The sequence below is a fragment of the Tympanuchus pallidicinctus genome, unplaced genomic scaffold (assembly GCF_026119805.1).
Source record: "Tympanuchus pallidicinctus isolate F22 unplaced genomic scaffold, pur_lepc_1.0 scaffold22, whole genome shotgun sequence".
Classification (NCBI taxonomy): domain Eukaryota; kingdom Metazoa; phylum Chordata; class Aves; order Galliformes; family Phasianidae; genus Tympanuchus; species Tympanuchus pallidicinctus.
Genome location: NW_026294739.1, coordinates 2,237,838 through 2,253,996, shown reverse-complemented (window position 1 = coordinate 2,253,996; position 16,159 = coordinate 2,237,838). Strand labels below are relative to the sequence as shown.

Genomic DNA, 16,159 nt, shown 5'->3' with positions numbered 1-16,159 from the left:
GCCATTAAAAAATAAAAAAAAACCAAAAAAACCCACAAACCTTGAGCCTTATTGAGACCAGACTTGAACATTTCTTAGTTCAGAAATGGTAAGAAACACATCTAAACATATGTGGAAGGCCAAAGGAGAGCGGGACTTTTATTAATCACTGTCATGGTGATTGGGAAACTGTATTTTGTACAAGCAAAGCAATTCAAAGACTAACTAGAAAATAGCAGTAGAAAATAGCTAGGCCCTTCCTCCCACCTTTGATTAAATAACTGAGTGACAGATTCCAAGCACAAGAAGAAAATCTTTGCAGGAATGTGCTAGAGAAGAAGTCAAGAAAGCTGCAATTACAGCACAGCTTGCAGGTCTGTGCAGAAATGTAAGCCCTGACCTTCCCATCCCTGCAGATAGCAATCCATACCCTGTGGAATATCAGGATTGTCGTACTGGCCAAGCCAGAACATGAGAACCGGATCAGCCACATCTGCACAGACAACGTGAAGACAGGCATTGCCAACACACTGGGTAAGGAGCAGATGCAGCTAACCCAGAGGGCTGACACATGCTCAGTCCATGCCGGTCCCATCCTTGAGACAGAACACTGACTGTATCTTACCTTGTAAGAGAAGAAATCTCTGTGTGTGCATACCCTAGCTTCTACGTTCCCAGCAAATGCCTTTGGCCATGCTATTGCTCTTTTTTGGGTTTCACAAGGAAATGGCATTTCTTTCACTTCAACTGATGTTCTTTCATATCCTCCAAAAGATTTGTTACCACGCTGTATGCAGCATCTACTAATTCTTTCTGTGCTGATTAAGTCAACTGATTTCTCCATCCTTCACTCAAGATGCGCTCAGTGTTTCTTTATCTTTGCTAGACTCAGTCCGGAGGTGGACTGATTTCTTGACATTTTTGGCTTATCTTTTTTCCAGGTAATAAAGGAGCTGTGGGGGTGTCGTTCATGTTTAACGGAACCTCCTTTGGGTTTGTTAACAGCCATTTGACTTCAGGAAGTGAAAAGAAACACAGGTAAAATATGTCCTCTCCCAAGAGGATGTTGAGCCTTTGGGTGAAACTGAGCCATGAAGGAGAGCCCAGCAGACTGCTGCAGGCCAGTCTTCTGGACCCTAAAAATGCATTAAATGTAGGAAGGCCATTTCTATCCAGGAATAATGCGCTGAAGGGTGCTGTCTCCTCACTGTAGGGAGTGTTGTGAGCATAGGAACTGTGCTGCACCCTGGGGCACAGCTGAGAAAGATCCTGTTAGGGTGAACGTGCTGTGGGGAATACAGGGAATTATCTCCATGGTGGCTAATTCTCAGTGCTGAGCCATGAAATGAATCTCCATAGTCGGGTTTTTGTGCAGCAGAGTGCTAGAAGGCAAAGATCTTGACATTGGTTGGAGTTTTGTGCTCATGCTGGGGAAAGCTGGAGCAGATAGAAGGAATGGTCTTGAAAGCAAAGAGGAGTTGAAATGAAGAAGTTGGCTGTGCCATCTTTACTGGGTGCAAGACCCAGAAAGCACGTGGCATGGGATTTCTGCTCTGGGTCTTCCACCGATGGAGTTAATTTCTATGAAAGGGTTCCCCAGTGCCTGGAATAGCTGCTAAAATCAAGTTACGTGTTTGTTGCTGAAAGCTGAAGGCAACAGTGTAATGGTGGGTTTGTAGGGCATGTAGCTCAAAAAAGCACAATTCTGGGAGGCAGCAAAATTGGCTTTGGAACAGCTTTTGACCCTTTTGATTCAGCTGGAAACAATCTGTCCCCCAGAGCAGAGCAGTCAGGATGTGCCCCTTGTCCTCCTGTCCCCCAGCTCTCCCTTCCCCAAGGTGCAGAGTAAGGGAGGGATGGCAAGTGCTGCGCTTCAGAGCTGCTCTTCTCTGGGTGTTGAGCCAGATCAGTTTCTGCCTGGCAAAGCAGCGTTCTCTGCCAGCCCAGGCATTTAGAAATTGCATGGCAATTTAGGATGTCAGGCAGATGTTTCTTGTCTTGACAGACGCAACCAGAACTACACGAGCATCCTGCGCTTCCTGACGCTGGGAGATAAGAAACTGAGTCCGTTTAACATCACTCATCGTTTTACTCATCTCTTCTGGCTGGGAGACCTGAACTACCGCGTGGAGCAGCCCCCAACGGTTAGGGACCGCACGGAGCCCTGCGGAGACAAAGCATGATGTTGCTATAGAAGCACTCTCTTTTTCTAATCTAGAGCAATGTGACATACAAAGTGGCAGAAAGAGGGGAGGCAGAAGGGATTCCCTAGGTACAGTGTGACACCAGCTGAGGAAGAGTAAGGAAATCCCCTTTGGCCTCTCCGAGGATGAATGGATCCTGGGTGTACCCAGGAATGCCACCTGACACTGTTTCTCCAGTTTTGCTTCCACAAACTTCCACCACTCCACTCCCCATGTGAATGAGCATCTGTCTCTGAAGGGCTAGATGCAGAGGCTGCCCTTCTGATCTGCTGGATTAGCTTTAAGTGGCTGATAACAGGCCTCAGAAACAGGCTAGCCATACTATATGCTGGTCAGGCTTCAGTGAGCAGGAGACAACAGCGAGCTCAGTGCTGGTGTGAAGCTGTCAGTCCATGTGTTTGTGTGCATGTTCACACAGCGGATAAGTGAACATTTTAATGCCAGTTTTGACAGAGAAATGCTCAGCCACATAGCAAAGGTTGGGGCCTTCCAGTAAATGGAAAGTGGGGAAGTGATGAGCTGTATGGCTCTGTGGAACTGCTCAGGAGTATTTGCTGGCTTACCCGTGAGGGAGCATTTCAAAGAAGGTCTTACATCATCTGCAGCTCTGCTGTTTCCCTGTTGGCAGGAAGCAGAGAATATTATCCAGAAGATCAGGCAGCAGCAATATCCGGAGCTGCTGGCTTTCGACCAGCTTCTCATAGAGAGAAAGGACCACAAGGTGTTCCTGCAGTTTGGTAAGGCTCTATTTCAGCAGCAGGTTCCACTCCCATTCCCAGCACCTTCCTCGGCTGAATCAAGTGTGGGGCATACAGAGCGGTGCCTGCCCTGCCCAGTGGGGCTTCTCTACAGGCTGGGCTGTAACGCAGCTGTCTCTCTATTTTAGAGGAAGAAGAGATTACTTTCGCTCCCACCTACCGTTTTGAAAGAGGGACCCGAGAGAAGTATGCTTACACCAAGCAGAAAGCAACAGGGGTAGGTGGAATCCGATTTTCCTTCTGAAGCATATAGCAGAGCTGGGAAAGTAACCCCTCCTGAACAAAGTGACCCAAACCAATCTCTCCATTTTCCACACTTTTTGAAAGGACAATGCAGACAAAAAGATTTGACACAAATCTTTAGCGTTTGGGCGAGTTAATTTCTTTTCTTTTGTGAAAATGTCCTTTCACTTCTTCTTGACATCAGTTCTCCCTTGGTTTGTTTGCAGATGAAGTACAATTTGCCATCCTGGTGTGATCGAGTGCTCTGGAAATCATACCCCATGGTGCACGTTGTGTGTCAGTCCTATGGTGGGTAGATAACAGCTTGGAGATAGCAAAGCAATCAGTCTGAAACGGAAATGATTCAGAGCAGAGTCTGTAGGAATCTCCCAGCGCTGCCAGGCACTCAGCATAGAGGAACCTGGTGTTAAACCAGGCAGACCAGAGCCAAATCTCTTTGCCTGTAACCATACAAAGTTAAGAATTAATTTTGCTATACATTTATATGCAGAATGCCATCACACAGCTGTAGTTGTCTGGCTTTAGGGTCCCTTCACACCAGCTATTTCTTGGCAACAACTGCACTATTCCTGTGTGCTTACCACCAGTGGTTCCTTATTCAGTGGTACCAGCAGGACAGACCCTTTGCCCAGCCTGCAGAGCTGGAACTTCTGTCAGTTCACAGTCCTGAAGGACTGCATGGTACCAAGTGCTTGCCTGTTCCCTTTCTTGCAGAGAGCTTCAGAAAAGTCTGCTGTAGGGAAGAGGGAAACGTGCAAGACCTGTTTAATTAAGACCTAGATACTAGTTCCTGAAATTTCATTGACTATGTGTAGTTCTAAATATGTGGGTATGAAGCTGTTGATCTACGTATGGGGGTTGGAATGAGGGCTGTAGGCATCTCCTAAGGGATGAGCTGGGCTGATCTGATCTCACAGCCTCTGCTGATGCAGTGTGCTGTTGAGTAAGTACCTCTGTGAGGATGGCATCTGGCTGGTCCCATTCTGCTCAATGAGCTGGACTTGCTGGAGCTGGGAATGTGCTTAGACAGTGCCTCAACATTGCTCACCCCACTGCTCATCTTGGGCCATAACAGCTACGTGTTCCTGTGTGATTTCAGAGCTGTGCACCTTGCAGATTTAACCCAGAGCGCTACAGGTGCTTTCTGTTTTGGGGAAACCTGTATTGGCAGGTTTGCAAAACCTGCTTGCAAAATGATATAGTAACGTTTTGTCTATTCACCGAATCTTCATGTATTTTGACAAAAGTGTTACATTCCTATACACTAACGTGAGATTATGTATAAATACCTCAGGCTAGAGGCAGGTAGCACAGCTCCACTTACGTTTTCTGGAAAATTAACCAACCAGCATTGCAGTGATCCCGATGGGGAATGAGAGGGCAGTAACCATCTCCCTTTGCTGTTGCCAGGCTGCACCACCGACATCACCACCAGTGACCACAGCCCTGTCTTCGCCACCTTTGAAGTGGGAGTGACCTCACAGTTTGTTTCAAAGAACGGTTAGTCAGACCGAGGGCACACGCGCTGTGCTGCCCTGCACACGTGTCTCTGGGGATATAAAACACAACATGTTGTGTATGTTGAGAGAAAAAGCTGATTCCTCAAGAGTGCACTCAGAAATGCCCTCTCTCTGTCTCCTGTTACACATGTACTTATTTCTCTTCTCTTTCCTAGACTCCAAGTACATGAACACCCAAGGGGAGATAGAGTTCCTGCACTGCTTCGCTACGCTGAAGACCAAGTCTCAGACCAAGTTCTACATTGAATTTCACTCCAGCTGCTTAGAAAGTAAGGGTTTGCCCATCCTTATTCCCTCTGTCAAGGTCTGCAGCTTGCTTGGATTGATTTCCCGTCTTGTACAAACAGCTGTGTAAGTCAAGGCAAAAAAACACCAAGGATGTGCTAGAGATGTGTTGTATTCTGCAAGTTATCCTATACTATCCATCATACTAACACCAGTAGTCCATGCTTAAGACCTTTCGCCATTTCTTCCATCTTGTCTGGCAACCTGATCATCTCTTCCTTGAAGAGAAACATGTTTTCCTTGCTTCTGCACACAGAAAAGCTCTACTTGGCAAATGATTGCTCGATCTCTTAGCCATGCCTGCTCCAAGTGATCAGCTGCTTCCAAAATAAAGCATCTGCTTTGAGCTAATAAAAATAATACGATTCTCGTGGTCTGAAAAGAGTAAATCAGGAGATCAGATTAAAGAGAAAGGAAGAAAGGGTGTGATGGTTCTGGGACTGGGACTGTGTGCCTACCAGGGCTACATGTTCTGTCCTCTGTCCCCATGCTGCAGGGCCGAGCCTCAGCTGTTTATGTAACACAAGCCTGTCTGCCCTTACGGTGGTTTTTTCAGTGATTCCCATCACAGGACTGCTCTTCTAAGTGGGACAGCGTGCCTTCGGTGTATGCTTCATCACGTTGTCGCGTGTCAGAGAGCTGTGTCAAAGACAGTTCCATAAAAGATTATTTTTTTGGCTGTATCAAAATTTGCATACATTTCTATGGAAACAGTGTATTGCAAATCTTAAATTAGAATTTCAAAAGTGTGCTATCTTGAGTGGCGTAGGAAGAGCTGTCATGTTCTTATCCTACAGCCCATGGCTGCACCGAGCTTTTCAGTGCCAAGTTTAACTGTAAAATAGAACTATGCAACGATGCCCCATTAAGACCACTTGTAAATTTACGATGTAAACATTCACCCAAAGTTCAAACACTGAGCTTCTGAACACTTTTAAAACCTGTGCCCAAGTGGGAAAATAATGGCTAGCATTTTGGAGATCCAGCATCTGAAAAGGGTTTGAATCCAAGTTCTTGCTGACTGTCATCTGGTGAACTCTTTTCTCATCCCTTTGCAGGCTTTGTAAAGAGCCAGGAAGGAGAAAATGAGGATGGAAGTGAAGGGGAGCTTGTGGTCAAGTTTGTGGATGCTCTTCCAAAGGTAAAGTGGGAGCATCCGCATGGAAGAGAAGCCTTCTGCTTTGCTAAGCAACATTACATCCCAGAATCGCAGGGGACCTCAAGAGACCATCAAGTCCAAACCCCAATCTTTCTCTTATGTAAACATTTTCAGAAATATTGCTGTCATGTTTGCACCGAAAAGAGTCTGTAAGAATGCAGAATGGACTCAAGACAAACAGCTTGTAAGAGAGAAAGAACTTTCCTGCCAGTATGCTTCTATCTGTACCAAGAATGGTACAGATGGCATGATTAAGTCACTCAGGAGCATGACATTTTTCCTCACCTTTTCAGTGAGACAAAAAGCCTTGTCAGATAAAGTTTTTTCTTGGTGTTTCTGTGAAAATTTACCAAACTATTTTTTGCCTGTGTTAAAAATACCACCAGTGGCCAAAGGGAGCATTCTGTCCATTCCCTGAGATGGGAGCTGTTCTCCTTTTCCTGGCGTGGCAAGAGCTCGTAGAACTGCCAGAGCTGCTGTATGTGGTGTAAATATGCACTTCAGTACCTTTCTGAATAGCCCAAAAGAACTGCTGACTCTACAATAAGTGATGGTAACAGACAGTTTTTGGGAACAGGCTATAATCAGACAGCAGATCACTTCCTCCCAGAGCAATTTTCACCCCTGCACTGTAGGAGAAAAACGCAGCTGAACCCAACAGGAGTGTTTTGCCTGTAGAATCCTGGCTGCCACGCTGGGTAGGAGCAGGTGGGACTCTAGAGGTGTAACATCCTACCACAGATCTCCAAACATCATTGAAGAGGCTGAGCCTGGGTGTTACATGGTGCCCTCACAGCTCTGTCCAGCTGAACTTCGCTCTCCTGGAACTGAGAACTTTGTTCATATAGATCGCCTTTGTAGTGACCTACATTAACTTGTCTTTGCAGCTGACTCCAATTATTTCAGACCCAGAATACCTTCTGGATCAACACATCCTGATCAGCATTAAGTCATCAGACAGTGATGAATCTTATGGTAAGTGCTTAGCTCTAAAGTTCTGGATGAGTCAAAGTTGACTTAGATTTTCCTAAATCGCTGAAAGAGTGGGAGAGAACAGAACTAACTCCTATAGACTGAACATCTATGATGCTCTGACTTCTGATTTAGAACTCAATACATACAAAAATACATTGTGGGCAGTATTTTATGAAGTAATGATGATTTGAGGTCTGCGAGCGAAAGTCGTCAATCTGTGGAAGCTTTACCAGCTCTAAAATACCAGTGGCTTAAAAAGAAAGCACACTCTGGGAATTAAGGCAGGAGTCACTCTGTACAAACGGGTTTAATCGGAACACGTAAATCCTATTTCACTTGCACTTACTTGATACATTTCTCCTGGCTACAGAAAAGTCCTCGTCAGTGCTGCTTGCTTCCAAATTCTATGAGCCAGTGGCTGCACACCTTGCCCAGAGAAGGCTCTGGGCTGAAATCTTATTAACTGACACACCAGTACCAGGCTTGTGTTTTCCTTACCAGTAATGGAAGCTCAGAACCCTGTAGGCACCTGTCTGGAATGCCCAAATCCTTCACATGTGTGTGAAATACCCTCGATTTCCCAAGAGGTATTACAGGCCTTACAGTCATCCAGAACAGGTCCCTCCCAGTAATCTCAGCCCTGTCCGCACAGATGTAGATGACTGACAAGACAAAGGGATTTCAGTGCTTTTTTCCTCAGTCTTGGGCTTATTCCTTGTTATCCTCTAGGGGAAGGCTGCATTGCCCTGCGAATAGAAGCAACAGAATCCTTAGTTCCTATCCATACTGTGCTGACACACCATGGCGAGAAAACAGGGGTCTTCCAAGGTGAAATCAAGTTACAAACATCACAAGGAAAACAAAGAGAGAAACTGTATGGTAAGGAGCTAGATCATCTCTATAATGTTCACTGTAGAGTATTTCCATCCTGAAAAACAACTGTCAAGGAACTGAAAATTATCCTTGCAATTCTTTTGCTGTCAGCGAGATGATGTGAGTATTGTTAATTCTCAAGGGTATACCTGTACTCTTTCAGGAAGACACAGCAGTTGTGTTTGTTTTTTATCGTTCAAGAAAATTTGGCAGACTGAGAGAGCCCCCTGTCTGTCACTGATACTGATTTTATTGACTGGTGATGCCTTATCTCCACTTGCAGTGGCTATATGGTAACGTGCTGAAGCTGATCTGGTCACCTTGGGAAGCATCTGCAAAGAGCACGTGTGGTTCTTAGAGAGCAGTTTCTCAGCTAAAAGATGGCAAACCTTTCTTATGGTCATCTTGCTGCCTGCTGTTCTCTTTCAGAATACCAGTGATGTGCACTCTTGATGGTAAAATGATGTGTATGTGACTGGGGAATCACAACCTTTGGTTGTATTTCAGGATAGACACTTTCTTATACAAACAAACCTTGATAGGTAGTAGTAGGCACTTGAAAACATGATAGCAATGACTGTTTAGGACCAGCTCCCTGACATTTTGATACACACTGCCTTAATACAGCACTAATACAGAAAACTTGGGAAACCAGACTGTGGAGCTGCCCGACATTCTGGCTCTGCCTTTTCTCTCCTACAGATTTTGTCAAGATTGAACGTGATGAAATTGCTGGGCAGAAACCAAAGAACACCAACAACTTAGAGCTGAACAAAGACAGCGATCAGCTTAGCAGGTAAAGGGCAAATGGGTAAGTCAGCCACAGAAACCAAGCTGGTCAATACACGTGGAGCTGGGCTTTCTATGGGAATGGATTTAATAGGCATGGTGAACGCTGGGGAGCTGACTGTGTGGTCCTTTGGCCTGGACTGGTCAGTGCTTCTGCATCCAAAGCTCCAAGAGATGAGAACACCTCAGTCAGACTGGCTCCTTGCATTGCATTTACACTTCACCTTAGAAAGGGCCCTTTTATTTCCAACAGAAAATCAAAATCTACTCATCTGATGGCCAAAGAGGCTGCAGCCATTGCTCGCTATAGGGGGAATGCTTCCTCTTCTCCAGACAGCCTGGCAAAGGAGGATATGTTACGGTAATCTGACGGCTTTGCCTCTGCCAGCTTGTGGCAGGATGCTGTGCTCAAACCGCCTTCTGCCTGCACGTCTGAATGGCTCCGCCTCGAGAGGCCAAATGCCTCCTGCCGTTTCAGCAGCACTTTCCTACGCTGTGCAATGTTGCCTAGTGCTGTTCCCTGCCTCTTTTGCTTGGAGCCGTCCTGCAGCAGCTGCTGGGCTCTGGGCCCTTTAAGAGTCCTGTTTGCCCCTCCACGTGGCCGCGGAAGCTGAGTGCTAGCGCTCTCTGCAGCCTGGAGATGGGAACGTGGGGCTGGAGGAGGTATCCTTGACCCAGCTGCTTCCTCGCGGTGACCCCGGGGAGGGAGGTGCGAACAGGACTCCTACTTGGTCTCTGATTCTGAAACCACACTGACAAAAGTATCGGTAATAATCCCAGTGGGTGGCATTGAATCAAAGCAATCAGTGGGCGCTAACTCACCAGTGGCTGGCAGAACGACAGAACACAGATGCATTTGTGCACGCACCTTCTTAACAGTGTTTCTTCTCTTCAGCAGCTGCACTCCCACAGACATCAGCAACCCCAACTACATGGGGATGGCTGCTTTCCCTCAGCAACCATTTGCTGCCAGCCAGCTGAAGCAGGCAGCATCACCGGACCAGCCATCCTCTCTCTGGAACTACGAGCAGCAGCCCAAAGACAGCAGCTCTGTCATGGGACAGAGGGAATCATCCTCCACATCGCCCTCCTTGTCCCCTCTGTCTCCAAAACCATCTCTGCAGATTCCAGTGAACAGAAGCATCTGTAATAGGAGTCAGGAGCACCTGTGAGTGTTTGCCTTCTGCTCTGGGGTGCTGCCCTTCTCTCCTGTCGTTCTGCAGCCACTTCAAAGCCTCCATTTGAACAGTTCAAGGGGCAGCACATTCTTCAGCTTTTTATCTTCAGGATTAAATAAAGAGAAGGTCATAAGTGCAGGCATCAGATACTCAATCTAATGTCAGAGTTTCTCAGACTTTGGTGAAAGGAAAACCAGAGCTGTATGCATATGTTTGGTTTTCTACAAGCAGGGCTCTAGAGAGGAGGAAAAAAACAGAGCTGATGAAATGGAGGGGAAGAAAAGGGAAGAAATGAGCTTTCTAATGATGGGAAGGAGAGCTCCTTCACATGTCATGTGTGAAGTACTTCACCTGCATTTCTGCCTCACTGCTATACAGATGTACAGCTTGCTGCAGCTGTGCCTGCATCTATCACAGGTCTTGTTGCAGAATTTCCACTCAGCACCTCAAAATATCCTTAACAACTTGGTCAGCTGATGAGGACACCCCTCTAGTAATTGTACGTGGTCTGTGTCCCTATTCCAGATCTTTTTGTAGTGACAGCTGCTTTCTGAGTCTGGGCTGGAGTGAAGAGGTAAATGTATTCAGCACAGTGTAAGCCAGAACTTGCAGAAGTCACAGCCACTGTCTGTATGAGCCTGACAACCTTCACCATGCTCTCAGCGATCTGATCCTGCATATGGTGACTTCCAGAAAGTAGCTTGAGGCAAGGAGCACACCTCAGCTGAACACACCCAGGAACATGTGCCTTTTAGCTCTCTGTCCAGTGATATTGTGGACAATCTTTTAAGCCCAGCCTTCCCAGATCAGGCCAAGTCATACGAAACCCACAGAATCTCCCTTGTCCTGTTGCATAACTGTGCTCTCTTTCCATCCTTAATTCTAAGGATGCAGCTGTGAATGCACAGTGGTTGTTTCACCCTGCAGTGTGTAGCTACTACTTACATGCTGTGCTTACATTACTTACAGATTGAGCTTATAAGGCCCTGGGCAGCCTGAGCTGGTGGGGAGGCAGCCAGCCCATGACAAGGGTTGGGATTGGATTATTTTTAAGGTCTCTTCCAACCTAAGCTATTCTATGATTCATTTGGGCGCATGAAGGCATTTTATCCCTTCCTTAGGAATACCATGTGACATTGGTAGCAGGAGATTGACCTAGTTGTACTGATCCAGCATGATGTTAGCTTTTATGTTAACCGTCCAGACAGACATTTAAATCCTCCCTGACAGTTCTGAAGATGGTTATTAATGTTTTAATTGAGATTTGTGTATGTTGCAGAGCCACTGAAGCACTGGGTACAGGTTGGATCAGTATCTTATCTCTGTTCAAAGAAAAGCCAAATGTCACTTTGACAAGACTGTAGTCCAGCATGGAGGTTGTACAGCACCATGTCTATCTGCATTCTGCTGTCATGGTGATAATAGAGATTAAACAAACAACCCCAAAAAAGAAACAAAGGAACAAAAAAAGGGTGCACAGTTCTCTTATCTCCCCCCAAGGTTAATTTTTATCCCATTACACATTTATGCAGTATAATTTTATCATGTTCATCTCCTCTTTAGTTTCTTTTTCAATCATGCCTCTCCTCGTTACGATGCTTTGGTGATTGCAGGCCACCCGACCTGGGGAAGAACACAGCAGAGCCTTTGCTTCAAGAAGAGGGACAGCAAAAGCCGGAGATGATTGAGAACCCCCTGTATGGTTATACAGCCTCTAAGGGCAAGGCGGCAGCAAAGAAAGAGCAGGACTACCCCAAGGCCTCGCGAAAAGAGCAGCTGCCACTGCCTGAGCAGAGCTTTCACCTCACCAAGTCACAGGAGCCAGAGAGCAGCAAAAGCTCCAGCAAACAGCCATCGCCGCCCTTCCTGGTCCCCACGCAGCGCTTCCGCTCCTACACCTGCTCCGGCCAGTCCGAAGAAAAGAATGTGGGTGAAAAGACTCAAGGCAAACCGAAGGCGGCTGCGTCGTCCGAAAACTCAGCGCTGCTCAAAAAATCGGTCAAGCCGTTGAGGTCTGAGGTCAGCTCGGGTGTCCAAGGACAGCTCAGCAGGCCGCCCCTGCCCTCCAAGAGCCGGGCAGTGCTGGACATGCAGAGCTCCAAGGGCCGAGACTACCGGGACAGTTCTGAACTGCCGCACGCCGGCAAGCATCGGATAGAAGAGGGACCGCTCGGCAGGACGACCACACCGGTGTGTGTCTTGTAGGAGCGAGGGGAGGGGAGTCCACAAGCTGTGGTGTCAGACCAAAAAACTACGAGAGTAGTGCTGCCTTCCCGCTGTGCTTCCTGAGCAAACTCAGAGCACAGTCCTGCAAACCTATGGGGCTCACAGAGCAGGGGGTGTGAGTTTCTTCATGCTGCAGGTGTCACCTTGTGAAACTGTAGCCTGAGTTCTGCACAGGGTTTGAGTTGCTCCTGGGACATTGAAGCCTGATGGCCAGAAGAACAGTGCAAATAGTCAGCTACTTTGTTGTTGCTTCTTTGGTGCATACTTCATAGTTTATGAGAACGTTGGCCTGACAGCATGAAACCACACCGATAGTTTTGCTTTGCTTCACTTAACAGAAGAATAATTAAACATACTTATCTACGGCAAATACCAGTAATAGTATTGTTCAAAAACATTGCTGTGCAGGAATAATCCCACACCAGCTTTTCTGAGCTGGTTTTCTGGTTGGGTTTTTTTTTTCAGAAAGTCATGAGCTAGAGTAAGAGATGTCTTACTAAGTGACTTCAGACACAGAGAGAGCTCACTTGAGTGAGCTGTAAGGTTGTTGTTGTCCATAAGAACTCACAGAACTGGCAGTAGACAAGCTGATGTCTTTCTCTTGTCTCTACAGTGAAAGCAACGTGGCAGATGGCACGCCGGGAGGAGACCTGATGGGAAGAAAGATGGAGATTACAGCTTTGTTCACACTGAAAATCTCTGGTCTGGTTCTACAGAGACTGGGGGGTCTTTATTTCTGAGAGTGTGTCTCTCTATGATAATGAAAGTGTTGTAGCTGAGAAGTTTAACCTGTGTTGCTCAGACCAAGAGGGGCCAGGACCACTGACACAAGTTAGCCTTCTGTCACTATGGCACTGCCATTAAGAGGCAGGTGGCTAAGCACACACATCAGTCAATGTTTTGGAAAAAGAGGAAGGTACGGTGTGAGGACCAGGAGATGGAAGGGGGGGTGTATTTAGAGAACCCCTTTTTTACAAAAGCAATTTTCTGTTGTTCTGTGTTGCAGCATTCCTAATAAAGAGTGATATGTAAAAGAAAGCATTCTGAAAGCGGTACAGCTCCAGAGTATGTCAAATCTGTGCAGTAGGGAGCTAGGGGAGGGTGGGAAAAGTGTTTTAATAACAGATATTGATGAATGTCACACACTGCCAGTGGAGCCAGCTTTGCCTCTTGTGTGAGCTTGCAGGCTGCATCTGTGCATCCATGCAGAGGGTGAGGGCTGGCCAAGGCACGGTAGCTCCTTTTCCCACCCCCTTTTTTTTCCCTAGCAGAGAGAGGTTTTATACCCCTAAGAAGAAAAGGGAAATATCAGAACCACGTGCAGAAATGGGAAGGAATAGGCAAGGTCTATATGCAGCCGAGGAGTATAGCAGCCATCCCAGCCTTCCCTATGGCAAACACTCTGCTCTTGGAAGACACTGGCTGGCTGGTTTTGTAGCATTCTTAATAGATTAATGCTGACCTTACCGTACACTTTTTGTTTATTGTTGGAGAATGAATAATGTTAACATAATTGTGATTTCTGTTATATCCGTGTCAAGTATTAATGTGGTGGTTACAATTAGGCAATGCCTGTTTGTGACTTAATCATTGCTCTTGTTTCCATGTTGATTACTTAAAAATAATAAAATAGTCACTTTTCTGATCGTTCTTTGCTGCGAATTCAGAGCTGCCTGCCAGCTTCACTTTGGTGCTATCAGTAGCCATGCCCCAAAGGAACACCGACTGCACTGAGGTGTGCTGGGAGGCTGCAGTAGTGCTGTCCCAGAAGTGCCACTGGGATGCATTCATCTGTGTGCCCTGAGCCTCTGTGGGTATGGCTGGCTTATTGTGGCACCTGTTAGCAGGTACAGTTCCTAATTGTATGATATAGAAAGCTTTGCTTTTATACTGAGCACAGAAATTGTACTGGGACAGGAGGGAATCGGTTGGAAGTCGGGAGAATGGATGGGAGAGGACACTGTGTAGGTACCAAGCTTTTGCAAAGGGATTTTCCCCCATGCGGGTTGGGCTTTCAGGGCATCGTTAGTGAGATGTCTGGCTGCCTCACTGCACTGCAGGTTAGATAGTCCATGAGCTTACATTCCTCTTGCTTTGTTCAACAGAATCTTTCCTGTGTAGTTCCCACAGTTCAACACCTGTGGCATTTCCCTGGCCCTGAGGAGGGGGGGTTCCCTTTTCTATTCCAAGTACCAGAAGAACTCATCCAGCCACTGAATAAACCTTCCTGGGGCCGCTGAGCTTTCTATCCAATGTGAAACATTAGATCAGGTCCTACTGATGCTGTGGGATGCTCATGTATGTTTGGAGGTAGAAACGTGACCGATTTTCTATGAGAAGCTTTTAGATTCTCAATCATGAGACCGACTCAGCTTGTGATTGAGGTGTTTTTCCAATGACTTCCTAAGCTGTAAAAAAGAGAGCATGTTCCTCAACGTTTGTAAAATAACTGCTTGCCATAAAGCAAGGATAGTTTCTTACAAAATTATTCTCCTAATTGGAAATGCTATTGAAACTTGGCCCAGGTTTGCAGATAAGCAGTTTGAGAACACAGTTGTATTACCAAGGCATAATATAAAACCCAGGCTCTTCATTTGGCTTGTCCATATGGCCAGGCAAGAAGAGAAGCTCTCTGCAAAGCTGTCAGAAGAAAGCATGTGTTACTGTGCAGAAGTTGAGAGCTATCACTTGTAGCTCCACAGAAAGCCCAAGCCACAGTTCTCATGCTTATGGTTTGGTTGGTTGGTTTTTATTGTCTTTCCCAGTCTCCGTGCCCATCTCTTGAACCAAATGAAACTGGCTGGGTCTGAACACAAGCTGCTTTCTGCCCATACGTCCCTGATTCCAGGACTCCCTTTGGACAAAGCAGGCACATTTTACTGCACTCTGTTGTAATCTACTGTCTTTGAACAGGAGGTACAGGTAGGAGACAAGAAGGGAAGGGTATGAATTGTCCCCCAGGCACAGTACCTATCTGTAACCTTCCTGCATCCTTTATTTTAAGATCTTAGAATAGCTGCTGTCTTGGTGTACTTATTTCCATGGAGACCCAGATGTCAGAAATGTTTTAATTGCCTGGCTACAGCATGTAGTGTTGTAGAACATGGTGACTTTTTAGCACCAGGTTTCCTGCCTGCACCTGATACATCTGACACAGGTTTGCTTGTCCTCTTAGATGTGAAATCATCACAGGGCGATGCGAAGGCTTCTTCTAAAATGCTGTAATGGCAAATTATTTCCATCCTGGTGAAGGTGTAGGGTCTGACAGAAAATGGCCTGTGGAGGGATGAGAATAGAGGAAGGAAGAAAGAAAGAAACATGAGTTATTTGCCCAAAATATCAAGGGGGTAGTTTTGATATAGTTAGAAATGATGATGCTTAGGCCTCCTGTCTGCTGGGGCCAAAGGAAACTTTTACTAAAGTTATTGCCATGTTTCTGCTGTTTTTTGGCAGTTTTACATTAGTCCGTATCGTAACCGAAGGAGGTATTCTCCAGGATGAGCTGACTTCTCCCACATACAGCCCTATAATAATATGACATTCTACAGGCTGAGCTATTTGTGTGTGATGAACCAGTAGGTGCCAGGAATGGTTTCCTGGCCAAGGTGATCCACTGCAATTCCCAGAGATCTCTTAACCAATGGCAACAGATGGAACTGCACAATATCCTAACGCTTCTTTGCTATTTCCCTCATCTCTGCCTGAGTGAAATCAACTTCCCACTTCAGGACATAGGAAGGGACTCCACCCCTCCCTCAGCTGTTGTCCCCCTGGCTATAACACAAATTAGAGATGCAGCAGGTGGACTGTGAATTCAGAAAGCTGAGGTGACAGTGAGAGCTCCTGCTGAGCTGCGGTAAGAATCAGCAGTTTGGTGCCACGATACGCACCAGCTGCATCTGCACGACGCTCATTTTGTGGAGGACAAAATGTGTAATGAAGGACTTAATGGCTTTCTCTAATTCCTGCA

The 16,159-nt window shown here is 46.3% G+C and overlaps 1 protein-coding gene across 2 annotated transcripts in view; it reads left to right on the top strand.

Moving 5' to 3' along the window:
* The window catches only part of INPP5D (inositol polyphosphate-5-phosphatase D), a 45,130-nt gene extending 31,291 nt beyond the window's left edge, over window positions 1-13,839 (top strand). The window contains exons 13-28 of one of the 2 annotated variants that reach the window (XM_052687387.1): window positions 396-513; window positions 921-1,017; window positions 1,985-2,123; window positions 2,812-2,920; window positions 3,070-3,158; window positions 3,391-3,472; window positions 4,595-4,684; window positions 4,860-4,973; window positions 6,048-6,130; window positions 7,036-7,123; window positions 7,853-8,002; window positions 8,699-8,792; window positions 9,039-9,146; window positions 9,684-9,953; window positions 11,577-12,153; window positions 12,803-13,839. In XM_052687387.1, coding sequence (XP_052543347.1) covers window positions 396-513; window positions 921-1,017; window positions 1,985-2,123; window positions 2,812-2,920; window positions 3,070-3,158; window positions 3,391-3,472; window positions 4,595-4,684; window positions 4,860-4,973; window positions 6,048-6,130; window positions 7,036-7,123; window positions 7,853-8,002; window positions 8,699-8,792; window positions 9,039-9,146; window positions 9,684-9,953; window positions 11,577-12,153; window positions 12,803-12,805 — 2,211 coding nt within the window. In that variant the 3' untranslated portion in view covers window positions 12,806-13,839. Of the gene's footprint in view, window positions 1-395; window positions 514-920; window positions 1,018-1,984; window positions 2,124-2,811; window positions 2,921-3,069; window positions 3,159-3,390; window positions 3,473-4,594; window positions 4,685-4,859; window positions 4,974-6,047; window positions 6,131-7,035; window positions 7,124-7,852; window positions 8,003-8,698; window positions 8,793-9,038; window positions 9,147-9,680; window positions 9,954-11,576; window positions 12,154-12,802 lie in introns of both variants that reach the window. The other variant, XM_052687386.1, reaches the window with a different exon arrangement.
* The last annotated feature ends 2,320 nt before the right edge of the window (window positions 13,840-16,159 follow it).